This window comes from Montipora capricornis, chromosome 7 (genome assembly GCF_036669925.1).
Source record: "Montipora capricornis isolate CH-2021 chromosome 7, ASM3666992v2, whole genome shotgun sequence".
NCBI classification, from domain to species: domain Eukaryota; kingdom Metazoa; phylum Cnidaria; class Anthozoa; order Scleractinia; family Acroporidae; genus Montipora; species Montipora capricornis.
In genome coordinates this window covers 15,215,407-15,227,844 of record NC_090889.1, presented here as the reverse complement: position 1 = coordinate 15,227,844, position 12,438 = coordinate 15,215,407, and the positions used below count along the sequence as shown (strand labels likewise).

Here is a 12,438-nt window from a genome sequence, read left to right as displayed (position 1 = left end):
CGGACGTTTTGACAAATGTGACGCCAGTAATACTATTTATACTTAACGGACCAAACAATATATTGATAGACTCTATCCAATTCAGTGTCGAGTCATTTACCGTGTAAAGACCAATATTGAAATGGCCGCCTTAAAGCCGGAATGGCTGTAAAACAATGAACCATCTCATTTCATTTTCAAAAACAATATTCTTTCATTGACCTCAAGAAATTCGATAATTTCTGCCTAAAATATCCTTTATTTCGCCTCTGTGTGATAATAATTCTTTGGATTTCATTTCTTATGAAGTAATTGTCTTGTTTTGTTTGATACAATATCACCGCACTACAAACCTAAGAAGCTTTCTGGAAATAGATCCGTTTTATTCTGCGGTTTCTTGTACAGATAAAAAAATTAATCGTGGACTAGTGAGGTTACAAAATCGCGACTCTAATTTTTTTTCTCTTTTTCCTTTTTCTGTTTTTTGGTGCTCGATGGGTGACACTTCATTATGTCTTCATTAGGTGTTTGTGTCGAGGAATCAAAAAATAGTCGGATTGTTTCTGTTGAGAAATAACAGATTCTAGCCGTCACAACTACCCAAGCAATAAACGATTGTGACGGAATTCTGGAGCCATAAGTTGTTAATGTTTCCTTTAAGCTGAGATTGCCACCCGACAAAATGCGCAATCGTGTCTTGTTAATGAGTGCCTTTAAACCGTGATTCTTTCTTCGGCTCGGAGTGTTTTCAATTATTCCCGCAAGTAGTAAAACAATTCAGGATTGTAGTCTGTTTCAGTCACCTGCTAACGTCCTCGACATACCCTCAAATTGGTCATTTTCATGTCGTTGAAAAGACAAGAGCTGAACAATAGTGAAGTACATTAAAAGGAAAACGCACGCGAACTGGGCGGTCAGAATCCTTTTTAATTCTTATATTTCATTTGTCTATTTTTTAAACTTAGTTTTACTTAAATGAATGTTCGTGACAATCACGTTCTTATAGACGTTGTTGGTAGAAAACATATTTTATTCTAGACTTCCTTGTTGAAGGCCATGGTGAAACGGTCATAAAAATGCATACAAAACAACATCATTTTACTGTGCGACTCTAAAAATCTAATGGCCAATGACAACCAGCAATAAAAGGGAGCTAAATCATACAAGAGGCGCTGAAAAATGAAAAAGAAGGATTTTTGCATGGCAATAGCAAGCAGAATGGCGAGATTTTCATGGTGGCTCAAACGGGAAATTTCAAGTTCGCGTACGAATATTATCGCCATCTAAGACACGCTTAGAAATCAATAAGTCTAATTTGCTTTCAACATTTAAAGAAAGTAAAGACAATTCCAAAAAAATACTACAATATTACCTGCACTAGTCCGCGTGATTTCTGCAGTGGTCACCAGGATCGAAATTGTTAAACCAAACTTCCAAGCAAATGACAAGAACGACATTTCTTTCACTACGGAGTCCAATTTCTGCAGTGCTTAGGCAAAGAATAGATCATCGAACTGATGTTGATAGAGCGAAATGTACCTCCTCTTTGTTCTGATATCGCGGAACTAAATGCGTGGAATGACGTCATGATGACACAAAGCCACTCGAGCCGAGTCCCAAAGGAACCTTGTCCCAGCAGCACGAGCTCAAACACTTAAAGTAAAGAAGACGGATTGAAAAGATTTACCTCAGGAAAAGGACGTATCAATTTTATATTTATTTATCTACTTGTGTAATTTTAGTGCTTACCCTACAATATAGCTGTGACAGGTTATTTTGTGGTTTCGAAAAAAAAGTCAAAACTCTGCACTTCCCGTCGGCTCTCTTGAACAGTCAGTAATATTCTACTATACACCAACCTGGCTAATCAGTTGGTTTTTCGGTTAAGAAAAAAATTACCCCTCCTGCAAAGAAGAGAATTATCTTTAATTACCCGTCACTGGGATTTTCTGTACACTTAACAAGGCTGGCTTATCGTTATGTTATTGTAACAGATATTTCTTTGCGCGATAAATCAATCCGTTTTTATTTCGATGAAAAATTTTGGCCATGAAAAAGCCATTGTGTTTAACGAGAGAACAGTATTGCACCTAGCTTATTTGTTCCTTTTGTTTCCTTTTTGGCAGACCAATTGCAATTAAAGTGCATTAATTATTGTAGAAGAGTGTGAATCCAGTCTAGACAATTGCACATATTTTATTCAAGGATTGTTGGGGTTATTCCTGTTTCTCGGTATTTGTTCGAAGCTGCTTTCTAAGAGCGAAATTTTTGGAATATAATATACAAAAAAGGGTGTTTTCGTGAACGGTGACCAATTGAGGCCAACCTCGTAAAATTAAAAGCAATTAAGTTCAAATTAACTGTCTCTTCCCTCCTTTATCTTCAAGAATAGAGCAATAAATTAAAATAAAGAACCATGCATTCCTTTGTTAAAATATGATTGCATTATGCCTTAGTCCAATGTCTGATTCTTCCTTTATTGGGCAAGCGACAAGTTTTAGGATTGTTCCATTTTTTACCATGATCATTTAGAAACTGTGTTCAAAGTAAATTTTTGGACATCAATACACTTCGAGTATTCTGGTAAATTAAGAACAATATAAAGGAATTAAGGCAAATTATCGTGAGAACAAAATCTTTATTTCAGTTTTCCCCCTTTTTCGAAAAGAGAAAGCATTTAAGAGGAGAATACGACACTTTGTTGCATTCTTTTTATAGTGAGCGCTTACGATTGAAGTTCCCTACGTCATACGTACTCCAGTCTTCATATTATAGACTAACCCGCGAAATGACTTCGCGAAACCTTGCGTGGGAATTTTCTGTCGGGATCTGAGTGGTCTTGAAATCAAGAGTAATTTCTTATTGGGAGGAAATTTCACGGAACATTAATTTCAAGTGCTTACTGAACTTTTCTGTGCACGAAATTTACCGACTTGAAAATACAACGACACCGAAGAAACAAACAAACAAAGTTTATGTTCAACGTCCAATCAAATGGTTGCTTTTCCTCCTTGAGTTAGTAAAATGCAACTCCTGGACTGCAATCACTAAGACAAAAGTATAAGACAATTATTAGTCGCAAATTATCGCCCTCCGAGTTGAGAAGCTGGTTATCAAATATTTGAAGTTGGTTGAGTACCGTTGGCTGCAGTCGATCTTGAGAATGACGTAGTTTTAAATCCTCATCTTAGAAGAGTGCTGGAGTAATGCATCATTTTTAATCTTAATTCCCAAACGGGAAATGTTTTTACTTGTCACATGTTAGAATATTGGAGATATTTGCTGTTTAATTTATTAACGACTCAGGCATCAGTACTCAGCACTATCATAAAACGCTTAACAGTTTGTATAACGGGCTTCGCCCTCGGAGTTCAGCATGAGCTCGGGAAATCAGAAATCCATGACTACGGACGTACAACTTCATTGTATTTGTGGAACGGCGTTTCAATAGACCGAGTTATTGTCAGATTTATTTTACAGCTAATCAAAAGTCTTGCATGCGAAATTAGTACCCATGGCATTGAGAATGGTCATGCACTCGTTCAAGCCAAATCCTATTTAGAACTCGTCTAAAAATAACTTGATCTGTGAAAATACCGTTACATCGACCAAGTATTGGAGTTGTAAGCTCCTGGTTGTGTGCTCCTGGGAAAATATTTGACGTACGCTCTTTTCCCAGGTCAATAACCTTCAGGTATTTGTGGTTGTTCAACTGCTGTGGAGAATGATGATATGTCGTACCCACTACCTCCTAACGTGTCTCCTTGAAACTCAGTCGTAGAGCTTCGGTGCACGATCAAGTCCGAAGTTGCACGATCAACTTAGGCTGAATTAACCCGAATACCTAGTGTTAAGGCAGCGAAAACATAAATCTCAGTGCACTCACCGTCCTACTAGGTCGGTCCGTGCAGGGAAAAGCGAGAAGTCCATGTGGACTTTTGGAAGAACTTTTCCCTCTGTCCTCGGGTGCAATTATTTCCATTATCGACCTCCCGGACGGTGAATAACGTTTACATATTGCATCAAATAAGATTTCACGCCGTGCAAAAGCAGGGCTGTGATTTTAAGGTGTGGAATAAGACTGAGTGGAGAGACAGATTGAAACAAGACGACATTCTCAGAGAGATCAAAGTTCAGTTCGTAAGTGGAACAAAAGTGCTAGCACTGTAAACTAACGGACCGAGAATTGGTTAGTAATCCTACATTTAAAACTCCTAAATTTGAATTAGTTTATTCCGAAGGTTGAAGGTGATTTTAGCATTTTGAATACATATTTTGTTTCCTCTGTTCAGTTTACTAATAACAATAAGGGATAATTGTCACACCCGGTTCACACACTAATTAACGCTACACAAGGAAAGGGAAGGATTCCTTTTTCATGCGATTATGCCTATGTCACTGTGTAAAATGTCTTTAGAATTACGTCAAATCGAAGCCTGGTGAACGTAGGCGAATGCCACCGATGATATCACCATTGCAAAGCTTTTGCTCAAATTTTTATTATGAATTATCCCGCTTGGCAGAGGTTTCTTGATTCAGTCCCTGTCTAGCGAGAAAGAAAGGTAAGCTCTGCTCGGATCACCTCGCTGCTCTGTCACGCATGCGCGACGTGACGTCAATTCATCGTCACTTCCACTCTTTCGCCATTGGACAGGTGTTAAAATTCAAACTGGTTGTAGCAGGTTTTAAACCGGTCAAGAGTTTAATTATTCGTCCAGAATTCTGGACGACTTCAAAGGGATCCGTGCAGAGGTCTTCTTTCCTCCTCGGTATAGAAAGAAATCAAGGAAACCTATTGACCGTATTCATAAATGATTGTCCTCACTAGCCTCACTTTAGAGCAAAATTTCTTTTGAATTGTGTCCCTGCTAACGAGGCTAGTGAGGATGATTAGCATAAAGGCAAAAGATTAATTACTGAGCCGCCACATATGAATACGGTCTATGGATAGATCAAAGAGAAAAATATATACGTAACAAGCGGATGCTTTTATTGAGCAGCGGCCAACAATATTCTACATCTAAATAACTTAAGTAAACTCTACATTCCTCTAAAAGATATCATCCCAAATAACATGAAAGTATTTAACAACTATGTTGAACTATTTACAATGATGAATGCGTTTTTTAAATACGCCATACATGGTATGACTTGTCTCACTTTTTCGTCAATGAAAAAATAATGTTCGGCTAGCAAAAATACAATTACAATGTCATATATTACACGCAATCTAAGCAAAATATATTATGCATCTATGGGGAAGGCAGGAATACGCTCCTCTATGGCCGCCTGTAGCTTATCTTCGATGATCCCTGCAATGAAATAACAATGAAAGTTGAATAAAGGGAAGTTAAAGCCAGGAAGGCTGCAGGTCTTCCAAACGTTAACTGAATAAAATCTAATAGAACTCTTTTCGATTGACGTCACAACTACAAAGACATTTTGCAATGTTTGTCCACATTTCAATCCCACATTGCTTTGCAATAAGGCGTTACGATCTATTTTTATCACTTGTGGAAAATGCTATTTTGAGAGTATACCCCAGTTAATGCATAAATGAAATGTATCACATGAAGGTTACGTTAGACTTAAGGCGCTGTTACAGTCTCCAATTTTTCGTGCAATTTGTCTCGCGACGCTATTTCTGTAAACGTTGTCACATTACGAAACAAGTTGTTTCACGGGTGTTACACTCAGCAACGTTTCGTCTCGTTTCGATGATCACATAAGGTTAAAGGAATATTTTCATTGTCTGGTGCCGCAAACAATGAAATAGGAGTGTTCGGTTGGCTCAATGGATCGGCATTGTTCTCCGAATGGTGTCCAATGTTAAGTCCCGTTGGGCTGGGTTATCTACTGAATGGGTGACCTTCTAGAGATAACCATTGCCGTACGCTCCAAAGTTCACTCAGCTTTCCAGCCATTCGTGGTGGGTAAAATGAGTACCAGTACTGGGGACAAGTTGTGTTGTGTATGCAACGGGATAGGAGTGGCGCCCACCCCTGCTGTGAGTTGTGGTTGACGCCGCAGGTTGCAGTAGAATGCCATGAAAAAGAAGCCTTCGGGTTGCCTTCGACCTCGGTCCTTGACCTTGGCCGACCGCTTGTCTTGTTTGTCTTTGGTGCCGCAAACCGTTGCGACACATGTTACACTGCGCAATTCTTAAAAAAATCGTTGCAACCGTTAGTTGAAGTCAATTATACCTTCCACAACGGTTTCTGCAACTAGTCTCCCATCGTTTTTGGCCGTTGTAAGGTGTGTTACATTGGGCAAAGATTCGTGCAGCTTGTCTCGCAATGGCGTCGCGAGACAAGTTGCACGAAAACTCCCACAGTGTAACAGCACCTTCAGAGGCATGCTGAGCTAGACTGCCAATTGTGACCTTTGCTCTTGCATTGTTCGCTCGGTGGTCTGGGATGTTATGGATAACAGCGACGTTATCTCCTCAGTTTTTCAAGTAGTGCAGAAATGTCATTGCACTATGAGGTTTACGAGAAAATCTCCACTTTTTCTGTGGGAAGATTCGTTTGAACATTAATAAGGTCAAAGGAATTTAGGCATGCAAGGCAATCTCTGATGAGATAATAAATTGGGGCGGCCATTTTTATATCCACTCCTTCAGGGCTTAGGTGTTATGAAGGGTTTGCTAGCGTCATTATTTCCCACGAGGTAAGCGCAGTCGGCATTCAGTTGATCTTGGCAATTTCTTTCGTCTGAGGTTTCCCTGACGCAGATAATTTGTTTATTTATTAAATTATTTGTTTACTTATTGATTTGTGTCCTTACTTGAGAAGTCCTTTTTCTTTTCCAGCAGTCTGGATTGATCCTCTTGTGCTCATCCGCCAGGATCTTAGCCTGAATAACATACTCTTTTCTCTCTTCCTGCTTCATGGCTTTCCATTTATCTCCAAGAATAACACTAATTGCCCTGAATATTAAAAGGAGTAAAACTTCGTAAAGGATTTAGCATGTCACAGGGGAGATCTTGCCCTAAAATGCTGAGGAAATAGCGGCACTATCCACTGTCCAGGATTTACCATAAAGGAAATGCATAAGATTCAGGTAGGATCTTATCTGATTGTCCTCATCAACCACACCCCTTAATAGACCTTTTTACCGATACGGCGGCCATTTTGATGTCTATTGTTTCGAAAGACATTAATGGGATGCTCAGGGGGCAAATTAGAGTGTATTTACCCCCTGGGCATCCCATAATGGCTATTCGAAACAATAGAAATCAAAATGGCCGCCGTATCTGCAAAAAGGTCTCTTATTTGATTGCATGTGACGTCACGGTAGCCATGTTGGTGGAAAGACCAAAAGCGAAAAAGTCTTTTGGGAATTTGATTCTATAAGTTGTTATGCAAAACTTGAACTACTTTTTTCCATTCTATACTTTCGCAAATCCCATAATACAGTTGATTTAAGGGGGTTATTTGCATTGAAACAATGGATTTCCAGTTCACTGAAGCATGATGCAGTCCCAAGAATAACAGACCAATTTCAATATATTAAAATTCAGTCCTAAACAAAAGACATCATCTCGAGGCTCTGGGGAATGGATATAAGAATTTGTATGAGTTTATTCCCCAGAGCCTCGAGATGATGCCTTTTGTTTAGGACTGAATTTTAATATATCGAAAGTGGGCTATTAACTTGCATCAGGAGCCCATGCTTGCATTGTAATTATGTAAAGGACGCACAAAACGTATTGCATTATGGGATTGGGAAAATAGTCTATTGTTTTCGCACCAACATTGTCGTCTCATCACGTGAGTGCAATCAAAAAATACCATGACATCGTGATTCAAATACCGAACACAGCATTTCTCTTTAATTTTGCACAGAATACACAGATCAAGAAAAAAAGAATAGAACAAAAACCACAAATCAGTTACTAGCCAAGAAAATGATTGGCAAGCAATTGTACATTTCAACTGTATTCACCACATGAAAGAAAGGGTTAGAATTGCTCCTGCGTAACTTGACTCCTGTTATTTAATGCTTGGCTTGGATAACTTTGTCCGGTAGGTTAGTCGGAAATGCCAAGTCCCTTGTTAATTGCTTGACTTAGAACAAGAACACTGCACACGAAGCAACGTTGACAGGTAGAAAGAGTTTAAGGAATGACCACGGCGATGGCAACGACAACGCCAGAAAGCAATAATATCATTGGCTAAAAGAAGAGAAATCATTGTACTCCGCATGTGCTACACGTGTGGTACGTATCCCCATTAGGGAGCCTTAGCAGCGGCGAGGGGAACGAAAACGAGAACGTCATCTCAAAACATAAATTCGCGTTACTGTAATCACTTCGCGGCTATTCCAAGCAGTCGTAGACCTTAAAGTCCATATTATATGGAAATCTCCCTAAGATTTGTAACGCATAGTCGTACGTATCAAGAGCAAACCTACCTGTTGTCTTTACCGGGGTGGGCCTGTGTAATTTCAAGTCGAAACTTTTTGGCGAACAGCATGAATGCATTCATGGGCCTCTTGCTGAATTGATGGACTCCATTTCTCTTAAGGCGACTTGAGGGGCAGTGGGACTTGGACAGGAGTTTGGTGCGCCTGTGACTGTGTTCTTCTTTATCCTAACATGAAAGGAGTCAAGGGAGAAATTAATCTGGGGCAATTCCTTAAAAGAAATACAGGGAATGTTCTGGAAATGGTGTTCGTTTTGACAAATTTCCGTTTAGACCATGTGGATGGTGTGGCATTCCGTTCATTTGCGTCAACCGCTTGTGTCGATAGCAGAATGAATGCATGGAATGTAGAGGACACGGTGTACTAGAGATCGTTTTGGAAAATCATGCAAGGCATAAAGGGAAGTCAAATTCTGGTCACTGCCCAGTTTTGAATTTCCCCCGTCAAAAGAGCCTCGACATTGTAATTAAATGCAAAAAGAAAAGGAAAGTTTTTGTCAAAATTGAAAGCTACAATTCTTGTGATAACTATGTTTTTATCAGTAAATAAGCTGCAATTTAAGTTTCCAGGGAGTAATACAGGGTTAGATTTATCAGTTTTTGACCGACTGAGTCCTGATTATTCTGTGTACTGAATCTTATAGGCCACCGAAAGGAAGGCTTTCCGTTTTCCGCGAATACTTGTTCTTTGGAAAAATCATTGTCCATTTATTCGTACTTTCATTAACCGGCCGAAAAGAATGAGGATAGCTTCAAGATCGTGCATCCAAAGAGAGCATCAAATTCCCATCGTATAAAATAGGGACACATTTGTATGACCTAGTGCTTAAGAGCCTCGTCAGTAGATACTATATGAACTCCGGTCGTATATGTCATTGGTCAACTTATTCGGAGTATCTACTGACGTTGCACAAATCACTTGGCTCTGAAGGTGACTTCCGGTAAGGTTGTCGAAACGTCAGCCAATGTCATCTCAAACAGTCCTAGCCTTCTCAGGACTACACTCACCCGGACGATTGTACTTTACTTAATGACACGACTCCGGGGTTCAAACCATTTACAATTTAAGATGCATTCCCAATTTTGATATCCAACACGAAGTGTCCTTTAAGTCTAAGTATTTCCTACCTATTCTAACAATAAGGTAAGGGTAAAGGTTAGCGTTATTTGTAGCTTAGGGTAAACGCAGCTGTTTATCCTTAGGGTAAATGCAGCTGTTTGTCCTTAGGGTAAATGCAGCCGTTTGTCCATAGGGTAAATGCAGCCGGTTTATCCTTAGACTAATTACAGCCGTTTATCCTTAGGGTAAATGCAGCCGTTTTATCCTTAGACTAAATACAGCCGTTTATCCTTAGGGTAAATACAGCCGTTTACCCTTAGGGTAAATGCAGTCGTTTATCCTTAAGGTAAATGCAGCCGTTTATCCTTAGGGTAAATGCAGCCGTTTGTCCTTAGGGTAAATGCAGCCGTTTTATCCTTAGACTAAATACAGCCGTTTATCCTTAGGGTAAATACAGCCGTTTATCCTTAGGGTAAACGCAGCCGTTTATCCTTACTTAATTGAGGAGCAGCATTTGGGGGAAACTTTGTGAGGTCAATTACATGTATTCCGAGACACGAGTGAGCAAGGGGCCGGACACTTTGTGACGCTTATTGAAAACGCGTGCATCTCAGTAATCACTTGCATTCTGGACATATCTGGTTTCGTATCTTTCTTTCAAGCAATAATCTTTCTGAGATAAGCTTTAAGGGAACATACGACGACATGGCCTCGCTTTTAAAGGTGTTGGATTTGGACGAGCGTGCCTCGAACTTAAGTGCCTACTTTGGACCAGAACAGTGACTTGTCTCTTGAGTGTAATATAATCAAGTGAATTGACTACTTTTTTTCACCTCCTATTTCCTTATGTTTGTACAAGTTGTTTCTTTGCAATATGGCGCCACAAGCTACAAGTGCCAAGTTCCTCTCTGCATAAAGATGGTTTACTTAAGCAGAAATGGATAACTCATTCGTGGCGAATACACGTCTTGGACAAATAAGTATCAATTAAACCCAAGTATATGGAGCAAGGAGCAGGGGTGGGGCAGTGGTAAGAGCACTCCACTCCCATCAGTGTGGCCCGGGTTCGATTCCCACACTTGGCGTCATATGTGGCTTTAGTTTGTAGGTTCGGTTCTCTTCTCTTCTCTGAGAGGTTTTTCTCCGGGTACTCCGGTTTCCCCTCTACACAAAAAGCAATATTTGATTTGATTTGAGTTAATTTCATTAGTGTCCCCAATTAGTGCTCTTCTGCTAAATTCTTTTAACTAAACAGTTAAATACAATTAGTTTACTCAATTAGAACAATTCACTGTGGGTTGGGGTAAGACCTTGAAGTACTATATACCTTGGCCATGCTGCTCAGGGTAAGCGCTGCCATCGACATATCAGTGAATTCTGACCTACCGAAATAAAAAATAAGACCTGGTTAAAAAGCAAAGTACATCGTATTAGGAAAAATGATTGAATGTATGACGAGTAGGAACGCACAGAAAAAAAGCCACCTACAAAGATGGCTAATAGACGAGACAATTTGAAGCTGTTTTTTTTCTTTTTTTTTTTTTCATGTTAATGATAAATGGCATTCGTGCATTCTCTTTAATCAATCAATCAATCAATCATAAAGCAATGACTTAATCAATAACTTAAGGACGGTGCCTACTAATTAAAGATATTTTTGCCCCGGTGTGTGATTATGCAGGAAATGTAGATCTTAACAAGTGTTATTGAAATCCAAAAAGAAAATTGGGGGTAACCACGCATTTTTCAAAGATAATTCACGAATAATATTTGTGAAAGGCTTTAAGGTACAAAGCAATATATGGCGTTGTTTCTGATATTGAAGCTTAAATCTCTCTCAACGATGCCTGGGTACCCCCAATTTTCCTTTTTGGATACCAAGAATACGTACTAAGATCTACTTTCTCCGGATAGTTTTAAACCGAGCAAAAATATCCCTGTATTAGTACGCATCGGCGATAGGAAATCCAAGTATCTGGAGATGCGCAGAACGTATGCGCAATAACAATAATAGGCACCGTCCTTAAAGAACAATTAATGATCGGTTAATAACGACTCGAGCCAATCGATCAATTTGACATTCAATCTATTAGCCGACCACCAATAAAAATATCACGTGATTTTTCTTCTCTTAGTTTTCACATTTTTCAGTTTAAGCTGTAAAATTCACAAAACTTACGAGTTTTCGTCGCTAGCCCTGCAGTACGTCACAACATCCGGATCATATGGAAACAAACAAACGTCACTCCTTTGCAGTGTCTGACATCTTAACCCATAACTCAGTTCAGTAACAGCCGGGTTGAGCGAGGCCCAACAGTCTTTGTCTTTTAAAAAGAACGGGTAGTCAGCAGTAATTTCGACTTGTAGTCTGCTCTGCTCCTTATTACAGGATTTGAAAGTCACAATGAACTCATCCTGAGAAGAAAGCATAACTCAAGTGAACATATAGATTTCTAAAGGAGAGTGATGTTGACGGCACGCACAACATTTAAGCACGAATTTCTTTTCATAGCCTCGATGGAGGCACACAGTCTGCTAAATAAGTACAGGAATGTTAAAAAAGTCCATTTAAGTCACCTATTGGGTAAGGATACTGTTTTTTGTTTCTATACACCACTCTAACAACTGAAACCCGGTTTGTTTATTTATTTATTTATTTATTTATTTATTTATTTATTTATTTATTTATTTATTTAGTAAGCGAATGAGTGGGTGAGTGAGTGAGTCAGTGATTGAGTCAGTGAGTCAGTGAGTGAGTCAGTGAGTGCGAAAAGGGGAGTGAACGAGGGCTGAACTCGACCTTAAGTCGCCCATTGATTCAACAAATATCAACTGTTTGGAAACATCTATTTTATATGATGGACTGTAAAATGTTTTATCCAATCAGGCAGAAATTCCGCTCGGAAGTCGGATATTTCTCTGATCTCGATAAAAAGACTGGAGCGGCCATCTTCTTGTGACCACCTTGAGACC

The 12,438-nt window shown here is 39.4% G+C and overlaps 2 protein-coding genes across 4 annotated transcripts in view; both read right to left on the bottom strand.

Moving 5' to 3' along the window:
- The window catches only part of LOC138058284 (coadhesin-like), a 32,008-nt gene extending 30,347 nt beyond the window's left edge, over nt 1-1,661 (bottom strand). The window contains exon 1 of the mRNA XM_068904200.1: nt 1,352-1,661. Coding sequence (XP_068760301.1) covers nt 1,352-1,436 — 85 coding nt within the window. The 5' untranslated portion in view covers nt 1,437-1,661. The remainder of the gene's footprint in view (nt 1-1,351) is intronic.
- Nucleotides 1,662-4,950: 3,289 nt separating this feature from the next.
- Nucleotides 4,951-12,438, bottom strand: part of LOC138058295 (HMG box-containing protein 1-like) — a 28,491-nt gene continuing 21,003 nt past the window's right edge. For all 3 annotated transcript variants that reach the window (XM_068904225.1, XM_068904226.1, XM_068904227.1), the window contains 5 exons: nt 11,645-11,880; nt 10,793-10,847; nt 8,395-8,573; nt 6,766-6,907; nt 4,951-5,291 (listed from right to left, as the gene is read on the bottom strand). In XM_068904225.1, the coding sequence (XP_068760326.1) occupies nt 5,259-5,291; nt 6,766-6,907; nt 8,395-8,573; nt 10,793-10,847; nt 11,645-11,880 (645 nt within the window). In that variant the 3' untranslated portion in view covers nt 4,951-5,258. The remainder of the gene's footprint in view (nt 5,292-6,765; nt 6,908-8,394; nt 8,574-10,792; nt 10,848-11,644; nt 11,881-12,438) is intronic.